This window comes from Dipodomys merriami, unplaced genomic scaffold, assembly GCF_024711535.1.
Source record: "Dipodomys merriami isolate MVZ:Mamm:240054 unplaced genomic scaffold, mDipMer1.0.p SCAF_49, whole genome shotgun sequence".
NCBI classification, from domain to species: Eukaryota; Metazoa; Chordata; class Mammalia; order Rodentia; family Heteromyidae; genus Dipodomys; species Dipodomys merriami.
Window position 1 is genome coordinate 6,976,382 of NW_027206057.1, and position 15,251 is coordinate 6,991,632.

The 15,251-nt window shown below is 40.3% G+C and overlaps 1 protein-coding gene across 2 annotated transcripts in view; it reads right to left on the reverse strand.

Moving 5' to 3' along the window:
* Window positions 1-15,251, reverse strand: part of Sf3b1 (splicing factor 3b subunit 1) — a 47,214-nt gene that overhangs the window by 10,917 nt on the left and 21,046 nt on the right. For both annotated transcript variants that reach the window (XM_069995716.1, XM_069995717.1), the window contains 12 exons: window positions 11,042-11,279; window positions 9,220-9,432; window positions 8,839-8,960; window positions 5,888-6,085; window positions 5,706-5,807; window positions 4,619-4,798; window positions 2,135-2,221; window positions 1,759-2,029; window positions 1,405-1,550; window positions 1,160-1,306; window positions 913-1,038; window positions 282-503 (listed from right to left, as the gene is read on the reverse strand). In XM_069995716.1, the coding sequence (XP_069851817.1) occupies window positions 282-503; window positions 913-1,038; window positions 1,160-1,306; window positions 1,405-1,550; window positions 1,759-2,029; window positions 2,135-2,221; window positions 4,619-4,798; window positions 5,706-5,807; window positions 5,888-6,085; window positions 8,839-8,960; window positions 9,220-9,432; window positions 11,042-11,279 (2,052 nt within the window). The remainder of the gene's footprint in view (window positions 1-281; window positions 504-912; window positions 1,039-1,159; window positions 1,307-1,404; window positions 1,551-1,758; window positions 2,030-2,134; window positions 2,222-4,618; window positions 4,799-5,705; window positions 5,808-5,887; window positions 6,086-8,838; window positions 8,961-9,219; window positions 9,433-11,041; window positions 11,280-15,251) is intronic.

The window sequence follows — 15,251 nt, forward strand, 5'->3', positions numbered from 1 at the left end:
GGTGGCTCACGCCTGTAATCCTAGCTACTCAGGAAGCTGAGATCTGAGGATCGTGGTTCAAAGCCAGCCCGGGCAGGAGAGACCGTGAGACTCCTATCTCCAATAAAACCACCAGAAAACTGGAAGTGGCGCTGTAGCTCAAGTGGTAGAGCGCTCGCTTTGAGCTGAAGAGCTGAGGGACAGCGCCCAGGCCCAGAGTTCAAGCCCCACGACCGACAAAAAAAAAAAAAAAAAAAAAGAAATAAGTTTAATAACTTGCCACAATAATTAGTTGTCATTACCTCTGTAGTCTGTTCTTGGAAAGCATAAAGAATGCCATCAATAAGTTGTTCTTCAAGTTTATGATCAATATCTGCTGCTCCCAAGTTGCCCATAATTTTCTCAATTGTCTCCATCACCATTTTCCGGTACTGCTCAGCTTCATCTTTCAGATCATCCACAATCCTGGATATAATTTCTGCTGCACCTACTTTATTTGCCAACTCCACAGTAGTATCAACCAACTAAAAAGACAAAGAAAAGCCTTTCCATATACTGTCTTTCAAAGAAATAAAGCAACATGAAAAACAATTAATCTATGTATTCTTATTTAGCTGGTAATGATGATGAAGAATGTAACTAGAAAAGTAACTGGAAATTTTAAGTCTAAGTCAATTAGATTCAAAATAAAATTGTTACTCATGTTTCAGGTGGCCAGATAAAACACTGAACTTACTAAACAAAGATAGTACTTTAGTTTAGTATTTACTCTAGATTACAAATCATAATAGAACTCATTGATGAAAGTCCATCTCCTTTCACAAACAAGCACAGATAAACTGTAAGAAAATCATACTAGAATATACCAGGTAACAAGCATTCAGGGTGAGTGAACAATTAATTAGTCAAAATGGTTTTTTAATAAAATCATACCTGTCGGTAATTTCTTCTGTCTAAAGCCATTCTGTGCTGCCAGAAGTGTTTAAAGAAAGGAGGAAGAATCTCTGTTTTTATGTAATTTGCTTCTACACCATCTGTCCCACAACACTGTTTTACCACCTAAAAGATTTTTAAAAGTAATATTACATCAAACACAGTACTGATGCAATAAAATGTAGGCTAAAAAAATCTTTATAAAAATTATTTAAACGATAAAAGCTCAGGCTAGAGAAACAGTTACCTTCAGTACAATTTTCTTCATTTCTTCATCAGGAGATTGGAATTCTCGAATGAGAATTAACATCACTTCCCTAGTATAGTAGTTGGCATATTCTGCATCCATGAGAGGAATAAGATATCCAATAGCCTTTAAGAAAGCAGCTAAACCCTATTTTAAAATTAAAAAAAAAAAAAATAGTATTAGACTCATAGTGCCTTAACTTTATTGAGGAGAAATCAAAAACAGAATCTAATAGATGGATTTACCTTTCCTCTGTGTTGACGGATACCCTTCCATAGAGGTTTGAGCACAGAATCAAAAGATTCGATACCATAAGGAGTTGCTGCTTCAGCCAAGGCAGCAATAGCCAAAGCACTGATGGTCCTAACTTTCTGCTGCTCATCCACAAGACCTATAAAACCAAAGACAGGCTTAACCTATGAACCATCACTACTTAGTTGCCACAATATAATCCAAATTCTAGCAATAGATCTAACATTTAACCAAACTACAGGAATCTGTTCACATTAGATAAAATTAGTCAAAAAGTATCTCTCCAATTTAGTAACCTAAATTTCAGGACAGCTGTTTTATAAAAGCCAAGTTATATTACAACTCACCATGTTCAATGATTTCAACTAAACTTCTCAGATGTGGCAAGATGGCACAGCCCATAAGAATAGCTATCTGCTGTACAATCTTAATACCAGTGTGTCTTGCTTGCCAAGACTTCTTGCTTTTGCATACAGCTTTTAAGAAGGGCAATAAAGAAGGAATGCCCAGGGCAGAGGCTACGACAGCAAAAGCTCTAGCTGTTGTGTTACGGACATACTCATCCATATTATCTATATCAGGTCTCATGGTAGAAATCATAGTAGCCAGACCAGCTGCCTAAAAAGAAAGATAAAAGAAAATAATTAACCCTCAACAATTTCTTGATAATCAAAGAATCCAATCAACAGATGCAAGCTTTCTTCTCTGAAAAAATGTGAATACCTTTGCCAAGTTAGAAATAATCTCTCGGCCTTCCACTCTAGCATAGTAGTCTTCATCAATCAACAGTGGTTCAATGACCACAAGAATCTGAAAAAGAAAAACAAAATAGTTACAACTTAACACCAACTACCTATGTCACATTCATGTAAAACAAATTTATATTCATCATGATTTTGTTAAACAAGGGAAAAGTTTTCTAAAAACTTTAGTTACATAATTTCAAATCCCAGATATAGGTGAATATTTGAGAACTAAACAATATAAATAAATAATATTATAAACAGGGGGGACTATGAGGGGGGAGTAAAAGGAGGGAGTATGATCAAAGTACATGATGTACAAAGCATGAATGAATCCTATTTAGAATATACAAAAAGAGCCAGGCTCACACCTATGACACTAGCTACTCAGGAGGCTGAGATCTGAGAGTCGAATTTCAAAGCCAGCCCAGGTAGAAAAATGTAAGACTCCCATTAACCAGCAAAAATCCAGAAACAGAGTTGTTGCTCAAGTGACAGCATGCCATGCTTAAGTAAAAACCTACAAAAGTGTAAGGCCCTGGGTTCAAGCTACTGTCCTGGCCAAAATAAATAAATTATGGTATTTTAGCAGGGGAAGAAGTGACACTGTCCAAAAAGAAATGTACTCACATTACCTGATTTATGTAATGTAACCCCTCAGAGTACATCACATTTATAATTCAAAAAAAAGAAAAAATAGAAACATACTTATACTCATCCTAATCTAATGTTAATAAAGACAAATGAAAAAGTGAGTAGCATCAATCATTTTATGGTACAGATAGTACAAAATGACATCTATATATACCTGTACTTGTGTATGTAATGTAATCTGCAAAAAACAGATCTGAAAGATTGGCCTAAAATACTGATTTAACAATAAAGATACTGTTTTTTTTGGTTTTTTTTGGGTCCGGTTGTGGGGCCTGAACTCTGGGCCTGGGCGCTGTCCCTCAGCTCTTCAACTCAAGGCTAGCACTCTACCACTTGAGCCACAGCGCCACTTCCGGCTTTTTTCTTTTGGTTTATGTGGTGGTGAGGGCCTCATGCATGCAAGGCAAGCACTCTACCACTGAGACACCTTCCCAGCCCACAATAAAGATATTGTTATAACAAAAGTTGGAGGCCCAGTCGTGGGGCCTGAACTCTGGGCCTTGGCGCTGTCCCTCAGCTCTTCAGTTCAAGGCTAACGCGCTACCACTTGAGTCATACATAACACCACTTCCGGCTTTTTTTCCCCCTGCTTATGTGTTGCTGAGGAATCGAACCCAGGGCCTCATGCATGCAAGGCAAGCGTTCTACCACTGAGCCACCTTTCCAGCCCTGTTATAACAATATTTAACACTGGTTAACTCTAAACAAGTATAAGGGGTTTTTCATTTCTACTGTGAATGTATAGAATCAGCTAAATTTTTGTTGGTTTTAAAATTTCAAGAATACATGGGGCTGGAAAGGTGAAGGAAAAGTTTGAGACTTGTATCTCCACAAAACCACCAAAAAAGCCTTAAGTGGAGCTGTGGCTCCAGTGGTAGAGCATTAGCCTTGAGCAGAAGAGCTCAGACAGCTTCTAGGCCCTGAATTCAAACTCCAGGACAACAAAGAAACAACAACAACAAAAAAAAAAAAAAAACAGGCTGGGAAGGTGGCTCAGTGGTAGAGCGCTTGCCTTGCATGCCTGAGGCCCTGGGTTCGATTCCCAGAACCACATAAGCAAAAAGGAAAAAGCCGGAAGTGGCGCTGTGGCTCAAGTGGTAGAGCGCTAGCCTTGAGCTGAAGAGCTGAGGGACAGGGCCCAGGCCCACAGTTCAGGCCCCACCACCGGACTCAAAAAAAAAACAAACAAAAAAAAAAAAAAAACACATGCTGTGGCTAGAACGCTTGTGGTTGAGCGCTTGCCTTGAGCACAGAGAGGATCAAGGACAGTGCCCCGGCCCTGAGTTCAAGACTCAGGATGCCAAAAACAGATAGATACAGGCTCCCCCTCCCCACAAAGTTTCACACATGTAATCCTAGCTACTTAGGAGACTGACATGTGAGGATGTTGGTTGAAAGCCAGCACAGGAAGGAAAACTATGAGACCCATCTCCAATTAACCACCCTTCCCCCGCCCCCCCAAAAAAGCCACAAGTGTAGCTGTGGCTCAAGTGGTAGAGCTAGCCTTGAGCAAGAAAGCACAAGGGCAGGGCCCAGGCCCTCAGTTTAAGCACCAAGACTGGAACCAAAAAAAAAGAGGGGGAGTGAAAGTATGGCTCAAATGGTAGTGTCAGATTTGTGCAAAAAAGCCAAGCAAGAGCATAAAGCTGTTGTGAATTCAATACCACTAATGGCACACAAGCATATGCACGCACACACACACACACACACACACACACACACACACACACACACACACACACACACACACACACACACACACACACACACACACACGATTAACCACGAGAAACACTATTTGAGAACAAACCTTGTGCACATATGGTCGTACTAAGTCATCAAGTTTGTATAATATTCTATCAATAACTTTCACAAGTAAATGACGCTCTTGATCCTCAAGTGTAGGAGACATCAGTAGAGGAAGAATCTGATTAAACAAAGGTCCAGCTCCAAATTCACGAGCTTTATCAGTAATCTGACGCAATGCAGCCTGGGAAAAATAGGAAAAAGTATGTTTTCTGTATAATCAAATGTTCTGAAAGACAAAATTACTCCAGGAATATTTTCTATAGTTGAATATTTTAATTATACATTTGCAAAAAGCTTATATAGAGGAACATGAGATCATTTCTGTCCAAATAACTCTGAAGTGTGAACTCATTTGACAGAAACAGTGTTTCAGCTAATTCAAGAAGGGCAATTTACTAGAGCTACAGAATATATTAGGTTCCTTACAAAATCCTAGTAATTACTTGAAGTCAAAGCATTTAAAGACCTCAAACAAGCTGGGCACTGGTTGCTCATGCCTGTAATCCTAGCTACTCAGGTGGCTGAGATCTGAAAATTGCCGTTGGAAACCAGCCCCAGGAGGAAAGCCTGTGAGACTTATCTCCAGTTAACCATCAGAAAACTGAAAGTGGAGCTATGGCTACATTTTCAAGTGGTAGAGTTCTAACCTTGAGCAAAAGGGCTCAAGGACAGCAACAGCACCCAGGCCCTAAGTTCAAGCCTCATGACTGACAAAAATAAAATAAAGACCTCAAAGACAAAAAGGCTCCATATCCTTATTTGAAGAAAATTCTGAATAAAAAATTAAATAGTTTGGGAATGTAGCATAGTGGAAGAGTGTTTGCATTGAGCCCTGGGTTCGATTTCATCAGTACCACATAAACAGAAAAGGCTGGGAGTGGTGCTGTGGCCCAAGTGGTAGAGGGCTAGCACTGAGCACAGAGAGGCTCAGGGACAGAGCCCAAGCCCTGAGTTCAAGCCCCAGGACCAGCAAAAAATAAAAATAAAAAAATTAAGTATTTTATATTACCCTTGGTGAAGATGAAGAGACCAGTTAAAAATTTCTGAACATAACAATGAATATGATGATTTAAAAAACTGGCACCTACCTTTCTCATCGGAGGTGTTCCATTCTTAATTTTTAACAGCAACTTCATTATTTTTCTCTCTTTTTGCTCCTCTGGACTAAGTGTTGATTCATCCACATCAACCTAGAGTAGAAATTAGAGGTAGGTCAAGATACTGATAATTTCCAAACAAAAAATAATTAATTTCCACAATTATCACTTACCAATAGTTTGTCAAAGTACTGAATGTCATCGGGTTTTAAAAATGGAAGATTTCCAGACGGCTGGTCATTAACACTTTTCATGGTTCTATCTTCAGTTTGCATGTGGAAACCAGTCATACCACCTAAAGGTGTTGGAGTTGCAGTCAGCTTCCGAGCTGGAGTTCGTATAGGAACATAACCAGCTGGAGGGGGAAGTACCTAACAGAGTTATAAGACAATTTAGGATTTTCTTGCTATTAGACACTGAAAAACAGCATAACAAAAACATTTCACTTGAAATATTTAACAATTTATTATCCTGAAACCTCATCTTTAGTTGGAGAAAAACTGGACATCTATCTTAATTGTTCTAGCAGAACTTTAAAACACTTATGACAAACATTCATATTTCTCATTTGGTAATTAAAATTTAGGAATATTGGAAGTATGAGAAATAAATATATGAGGCAGGATTATAAAACTGATCACTTTTAAACAGTCATTTATATAAACATAAAAGCAAATGTCAGATAAATAATTTAGAATCTGCTAGGCGTCAGTGGCTCACACCTGTAAATCCTAGCTACTCAGGAAGCTGAGTTCTGAGCATTGAGGTTCAAAGCCAACCCAGGCAGGAAAGTGTGAGATTCTTATCTCCAATTAATCACCAGAAAACTGGAAGTGGCGCTGTAGCTCAAGTGGTAGAACGCTAGCCTTGAGCTGAAGAGCTGAGGGACAGCGCTCAGGCCCAGAGTTCAAGCCCCACAACCAACAAAAATAAATAAATAAAATTAAAATAATTTAGAATTCATAAAACTTGATTCAGTAATTTCTAAAAAGCTCTACCTAATAAACTTGCAATGGTATACACAATACATGTTTATGCTTTAGTAATAAAATTAAACATCATTCACATAAACATGTGAAGTATAAAAACAAATCTTTTGGGGCTGGGAAGGTGGCTCAGTGGTAGAGCGTTTGCCTTGCATGCCTGAGGCCCTGGGTTCGATTCCTCAGTACCACATAAGCAAAAAGAAAAAAGCCGGAAGTGGCACTGTGGCTCAAGTGGTAGAGCGCTAGCCTTGAGCTGAAGAGCTGAGGGACAGTGCCCAGCCCAAAGTTCAGGCCCCACGACCAGACCCAAAAACAAAAACAAATCTTTTAAGTCTAAAAGTCTACCAAAAACAAGTCAATGCCAAATCAAAATATTTACAAAAGGGCTGGGAAGGCGGCTCAGTGGTAAAGCACTTGCCTTGCATGCCAGAGGCCCTGGGTTCGATTCCTCAGCACCACATAAGCAAAAAGAAAAAAAGTCGAAGTGGCGCTGTGGCTCAAGTGGTAGAGCGCTAGCCTTAAGCTGAAGAGCTGAGGGACAGCGCCCAGGCCCAGAGTTCAGGCCCCACGACCGGACCCAAAAAAAAAAAAAAAAATTTACAAAAGCCCTATAAAACACACCACTTAATTAAGCTCTCTGTAAAACCATAAAATCTCTCTTTTCAATACTAGTACACGGGGCACTAGTGGCTAATGCCTGTAATCCTAGCTACACAGGGGGCTGAGATCTGATGACTGTGGTTCAAAAGCTAGCCTACTCAGTAAAGTACATAAGACTCTTAACTATTAAGCACCCAAAAAAAGTCAGAAGGATAGCAATGACTCAAGTAGTAGAGAGCTTGCCTAGGGCAAAAACAAAAGCTAAAGGACAGCCACCCAGGCCCTGAGTTCAAGCCCCAAGCCTGGCACACACACAATAAAAAACTACAGTTTTTGTTTTTTTGGGGTTTTTTTTGTCGGTAATGGGGCTTGAACTCTGGGCCTGAGTGCTGTCCCTCAGCTCTTCAGCTCAAAGCTAGTGCTCTACCACTTGAGCCACAGCACCACTTCCAGTTTTCTGAGTGGTTTCTTGGAGATAAACAGTCTCATGGACTTTTCTTGCCAGGGTTGGCCGTGAACCAGGATCCTCAGATTTTAGCCTCCTGAGTAGCTAGGATTACAGGCGTGAGCCACCAGTGCCGGGCCACAGCTTTTTTTTTTTTAAAATGTAAGTTCCTTGGCAGAATAAATCTATACAGATCTTCTCTAATGGGTTTGAACTGCTGACTACAACTGTCAATTAGATTTAAAATTAAATTTCTGTTAAATATGTGGACGCCAACTGTTTTGTTATCCAATCATATTTTGTTAATTTATGTAGGTAGGCTCCAACTGGGACTATAGATTAAAAACTTCAGCTGGACCAGTGGCTCACACCTACAATCCTGCTAGTTGAGATTGGGAAGATAGAGGTTTAAAGCCAGACACACAGAAATTCAAAACAATCTCCTCTCAACATAGAGCTGGATATTGTGGTGAATGCTTATGATCCTAGCTACATAGGAAAAATGATATATGCAGATCACACCCCAGCACAGGCCTGGGCAAGAAGCAAGATTCTATCTCAAAAACAACCAGCAAAAAACAGGTCAGGAGAGAGGGCACTTGTGGTTCACACCTGTAATCCTAACAACTCAAGAGGCTGAGACCTGGAGATCACTCCTTTTGGCAGAAAAGTCCAAGAGACTCTAGCTCCAATTTCCAGCAAAATGCTGTACTGGAGGTATGGCACAAGTGGTAGTGTACCAGCTATACATAAAGATAGCCAACCAAGACCCAGAGACTCTGAGTTCAAATCCTGATACTGGCACAAAAAGAAAAGGACTGTAGATATGGCTCAGTAGTGACAGCATTTACCTAGCAAGTGTGAAAAAAACCCTGAGTTTAAACCCTAGTACCTACAAAAATAAGAGCTTCCTATTAGTCACTTGTTTTCCATCTAAATTATTTTTTGGTATTGAAATGGACAAAGTGGAAATAGCAAAAAAAAAAAATGGAATGGTATTAGTAAATCTGGGTAAAGCTGTACAAACATCTTTTTTTTCAACAAACAAGAAAATTTGCTTCCTAAATAGCACCACATTCATATTCACTATTACCTTATATCCTTCTGGAAACATAGCATCCAATTCTTCATCAGAGAGCGGACGATTTCGCTCATCAATTTCTCTTTCCCATCGCCAGGCCTGAAGCTGTTCGGGAGTCATGCTCATTATGTGACCTGCCAAAATTGGCAAAATGTTCACAATCAATAGTACAAGACTTTAATCATTACATAGCCCCTTAGGTGCTAATAAAGATAATGAAGATCAACCTTAACATTTAGTTGCTTTTATGTAAACCAAGACTAATTTTTATATTACTCTTGCTAAAAAACTGACAGTAACAGCCCACACAAAAAAATCAAACACACACATAGAGAAAAATTCAAGTACATATTCAATTCAACCATTTTTTTTTTCCAATGAAAGAGTTTCTACCTGGAGTAGGAGTAGCCATATTCATGGCTGGTGTGCCAATTGGTGTTTTTCCAGGTGTCAGAACAGGAGTGCTTCCACCCATCTGACTAGCTGGTGTTTCATCCCAACGTGACTTTCTTTTGCTGGCTCCAGGAGTAGGTGTTTCACCAATTGAATCTCCACCTCGATCTGTTCGAGGAGTCTCAGCCCATCCACTTCCATGCCCGGGAGTATCTTCAAAGAAAAAAAGAAAGCAACATCAAATATTAACTATTCTTAAAAATAATGTTTAATCTCAAAAAGCTGAAATAATAAAGTAATGAAGTTTAAAAGCAGACTATTCCTAACACAAATACAACCAATCTATACATACATACAGACATACAGACAGACAGATAGATCCTTTTGGGGTAGGGGGAGGGGAATGAGGGGGCAATCCTGGGGCTTGAACTCAGGGCCTGAACACTGTCCCTGAGCTTCTTTTGCTCAAGGTTAGCACTCTACCATTTAAGCCACAGCACTACTTCCAGCATTTTCTGTGTATGTAGTACTGAGGAATCGAACCCAGGGCTTCATGTATGCTAAGTGAGCACTCTATCAGTAAGCCACATTCCTAGCCCAGACACAACATTCGAAAGTTTTAAAGTTCCAATTCTTTTCTTTATGAATTCCCTTGTCAAATAATAACTTGACTAACAGGAATAAAAAGGAAAATAACTTTTTTCCCCAACTATAATATCAGTGTACACACCTATCTACTGTTCTACACTACATCTTTCCACATACTAGAAGACAAAAATTCTGTGCTCTTCCTTTGTCCATTACACATTAAGAATTCTCAAAGTCATCATTGATTCCAGGCCAAAAAAAAAAAAAAAAAAAACTAAACATAGAAACCCACAAAAGGTTACAGTCAGCCAGGCAAAGCCAGGTACCAAAGGCTCACGCCTAGAATCCTAGGTACCCAGAAGGCTGAGATCTGAAAATCAAGGTTCAAAGTCTGCCCAGGCAAAAAGCCCATGAGTTTTATTTCCAATTAACAAAAAAAAAAAAAAAAAAAGCTGGAAGTGGAGGTGTTAAGTCATAAAATGTCAACATTAACTGAAAAAGCTAGGCTCTCTTCACTAAGCTCAGAACACGATGGCCCCAAGTCCAAGTCCTAGTTACCGTACCCCCCACCCAAAAACAGTTATAATCTAAAAATTCTCCTTTCTTTTATGATTCCTCCTAAAGGTCCTGGGCTCTGAACTCTGGGTGGGTCTAGGCGCTGTCCCTCAGCTCTTCAGCTCAAGGCTAGAGCTCTTCCACTTGATCCACAGCACCCACTTCCAGCTTTTTCTGCTTATGTGGTGCTGAGGAATTGAACCCAGGGCTTCATGGACGTGAGGCAAGCACTCTACCACTGAGCCACCTTCCTAACCCCAGTAAAGCAACTCTTAAACCTCTTCAAAAAGGAAAAATAAAGCCGGGCGCTGGTGGCTCACACTTGTAATCCTAGCTACTCAGGAGGCTGAGATCTGAGGATCGCAGTTCAAAGCCAGCCCGGGCAGGAAAGTCCATGAGACTCTTATCCAATCAACCACTCAGAAAAATTGAAATGGTGCTGTGGCTCAAGTGGTAGGGCGCTAGCCTTGAGCTGAAGACCTGAGGGAGAGCACTCAGGCCCAGAGTTCAAGGTCCACGACCAATTAAAAAAAAAAAAAGGATAATTAGACAAATGATCTGCTCAGTTCTTTATCTCTCTACAGTAGCTGAGCACTTATCCTTCAAAGATCTCAGTCAAAATACACCACTTATTAAGTCAACATTTCACTCAACCACATTCACACTACACTCAAAGTACCTCTCTCTGTTTTGGGGGTCTCATCCCATCTGTTTTTACGAGCGCTGGAAGTTGCGCCGCCATGTCCTGGTGTTGCATGGCCTGGTGTATCGCCTCGTCCAGGAGTAGCAGCTCCCGCAGGTGTATGACTAGGTGTAGGATCCCAAATTTTTGAGCCTGGCGTTGCTCCAGGAGTCTCACTTCCTTTTGCGCGACCTGGTGTCTCATCCCATCTCAAGGAAGGGGTATGCCCAGGAGTCTGAACAAAGCAAAAAGTATTTTATTTCCCATACACACTCAGAGACAGAAGTAGAAATTCTCTATCAAGAAATATTTAGTTCGGTATTCTATAATTAAATATTAAGACAACCTGCTTTAAAAAAAAACACACATGATTAACAATGGTAGAGCACTATCCTTGAGCACAAAAGCTCAGGGATAGCAACCAGGCCCAGAGTTCAAGTCCCAGGAATGGCAAAAATAATAAGAATAATTAAAATATACTGTGTATGTGTCAACTAGAATCTCTGCAACTCTGGCATCAAACTGCAATCCTCAGATCTCAGAATATAAGGTTAAGAGAGTAAGAAAGGGGCAAGGAGTGTGATAGAAGGAATGAAATTGATTAGAATATAGTGCAATCATGTATGAATAAAATTCTGCCTGAATCTGAATAATGAATATAAGCAAATAATCAATTAACTCAAGAAAGAATATAGAGGCAGAACCAGTGGCTCATGCCTGTAATCCTACCAATCAGGAATTGGTTTGACGCCAGCCCATGCAGGGAAAGTCCGTGAGACTCTTATCTCCAATAAACTACTCAGAAAAAGCTAGAAGTAGAGCTGTGGCTCCAAGTGGTAGAGCACTAGTCTTGAACAACAACAACAAAAAAAATCTCAGGGAAAGCACCCAGGCTGAGTTTAAGCCCCAGGAATGGGGGGAAAAAGTAAAGAAAGAATATAGTCTAACACTTAAATGTCTGGCATGTCAAACACACGTGACCAATTGGGAAAGCAAAATGGAGGCAGAAAAATGCCTGCGCTGGGTGCTGGTGGCTCACGCCTGTAATCCTAGCTACTCAGAAGGCTGAGATCTGAAGATCACGGTTCAAAGCCAGCGCAGGCAGGAAAGTCTGTGAGACTTTGATCTCCAATAAACCACTAGAAAACTGGAAGTGGCGCTGTGGCTCAAGAGGTAGAGAGCTCACCTTGAGCTGAAGAGCTGAGGGACAGCACCCAGACACAGAGTTAAAGCCCCATAACCGACAAAAAAAAGAAAAGAAAAAAAGAAAAATGCCTGCAAAAGATTGGTAATTTTTTCTTTAGAATAACTGATTCATTTGTTCCAGTGGTTCTACTAAAAAATAAAAAAATTTTAAAAATTGATTTGAACTGTCTATTAAACATCCAAGTGTGGCAAGGATGGAAAAATATACAAGTCTGAGGAATACAAAAAGGGACAGATTTAAAATTTTGAGAGTTTGGGTCTGGGACCGTGGCTTAGTGGTAGAGTGCTTGCCTTGCATGCATGAAGCCCTGGGTTCAATTCCTCAGTACCACATAAACAGAAAAAGCCGGAAGAAGCACTGTGACTGTAGAGCAGTAGACTTGAGCTGAAGAGCTGAGGGACAGTGCTCAGGCTCAGAGTTCAGGCCCCATGACCAGCAAAAAAAAAAAAGGGAATTTGTATATATAAGTATCTGAGATGGCATGAAGAGATAGAAACAAGAACAAAAAGTAATTCAAAAAACTGAGCAGCAGAACACTCCAATATCCTTAAGTAATGGAAAAGAGTATAACAAACAAGACTGCAGACTAGCAGCCTATGAGAGATCTATAACCAAATGTTAGGAGAAAAAAGGGTCTCAAGGAATGTCAGGTGCTAATAAATGTAACTTAGAGAAGACAGATTTAGCAAAATGAAGTCAACAGACCTTTAAAAGATATATATTTACACTGGCAAAAGAGCAGAACCAGACAAGAGGCACTATTAAAAGTATTTTGAAACCAGGCACAGGTGGTTCACATCTGTAATCCTACCTACTCAGAAAGCTGACATCTGAGGATCACAGTTCAAAGCCAGCGAGGGCAGGAAAACCAGCGATACTCTTATCTCCAATTAACCTCCAGAAAAACCAGAAATGGCACTGTGGCTCAAAGTGAGAAAGAGCTAGCTTTGAGCAAAAAGCTCAGGGACAGCACCCAAGCGCTAAGTCCAATACCCAGAGCCAACAGTAACAACAACCAAAATAAAACAAAAACCAGTATTTTGAGCTGAATGCTAAAGGCTCACACCTGTAACCCTGACTACTCAGGAGGAAGACTTCTAAAGTGATGAGCCCTATCTCCAACTACCAAAAATCCAGAAGTGGAACTTAGTTCAAGCTGTAAAGCAGTGACTTAGCAAGCACCACAAAAAAAAAAAAAAAAAAATTAGAGTCTTCAGCTGGGTGTGACTGTGCACACATCAGGAGGCAAGTGGATTCAGCCTTGCCATAGGCAAGGCTATACAGGCAAGACCCTATCTCGAAAAGAAGAAAAATGGCTGGGAATGTGGCTTAGTGGTGATTGCATTTCCCCTAGCATGCAGAAGTCCTGGGTTCAATTCACAGTACCACCCTTGAGCAAAAGAAACTCAGGGACGTGCCCAGGACCTGAGTTCAAGCCCCAGGAGTGACCAAAAAAAGAAAAAGAAAAAAAAAGAGGAGGAGGAGGATAGCCCAGCACTGGTGGCTCCAGGGCTCACACCTGTAATCCTAGCTACTCAGAAGGCTGAGATCTGAGAATCGTGGTTCAAAGCCAGCCCAAGCAGGAAAGTCCATGGAGACCCTTATCTCCAATTAACCACCAGAAAACTGTTAAGTGGTACTGTGGCTCAAGTGGTAGAGCACTTGCCTGGAGCTAAAGAGCTAAGAGACAGCACCCAGGCCCAGAGTTCAAGCCCCATGACTAATAAGAAGGGAGAAGAAGAAATAAAAGAAAGTCAGTCAAGGGGGGAGGATGGGAAGGAATGGGAAGGAGAAACAAAGGAGGAGGCTACAATGCTTGATAAATGTACTCATTATCTTGCCCATGTAATTGTAACCCCTCTGTACAGTATTTTCACAATAAAAAAAAAGTCGGTCAAACAAGATTATACTTTCTGTTTATCTGCAAATAAATAGTGGTAACTGATGACTGCATAATTATTTACAATGCAATTAATGTCACTGGATCAGTAAACTGTCTTCCTAGAGAGTAAGCTAGCCAAAAAGGAATAAGCATACCAAATGTGATCAAAGGCTTACATTTATCCATCTAGAAAACAAAAAAATAAATAAAGCCTGGCTCCAGTGGCCCACGCCTATAATCCTGGCTACTCAGGAGGCTGAGATCTTGAGGGTCACTGTTCAAAGCCAGCCAGGACAGGAAAGTCCATGAGACAATGATCTCCAATAAACCACTCAGAAAACTCAGAAAACTGAAGTGGTGCTGTGGCTCAAGTGGTAGAGTACTAGCCTTGAGCTGAAGAGCTGAGGGACAGTGCCCAGGCCCAGAGTTCAAGCCCCATGACCGACAAAAAAAAAAAAAAGAAAACAAAAAAATTTGTTAAGTATACTACACTCTACAATGTAACATACTTACTGTTTATAACTAATATTCAAAAAGGAATGTTAATTTCTCCCTAGGTATGAAATGAACTGTATGAGTCCATCCAAAATCCATATTTAATCCTGAGTATGACTGTATTTGGAGATTGGCAGTAAAATTAAAGGAATCCTACATATATACATTTGTGGTAATTTGTTACAGCAGCCACAGGAAACTAATACAAGAGTAACTGGTATCTTCATATTATTGAAATTTCCAGACTATAGCCATGGCATGGATCTCCATCTAAATAGCCATGGCTATTTGGATGATTTGGATGCTTTTTAAATTTCTTTCAGTTGTGTCTTAGTTTTTGATCTAGGAGGCATGTGTATCTTTGTTTAATTTTTTTCCTAGGTATTTACACCTTGATGCATAGCACATATCTGCTTATTTGAAGCAGAAGCTCCTCAAGCTTATAAACTAGAATAAACCATTTCCACAGCTATTTTACTGCTGGAGGCTGAGTGTGGACTGGCATGAGACTCTCTTGGGAAGCAGTCTTAGGAGGACTCTATGCCTTCATAGACTGTTAGGTACAGGAACTCCATCAGGTTCTCAGGAGTAGAACCAGAAAGAAATTCCTGGTAGCAATGGGA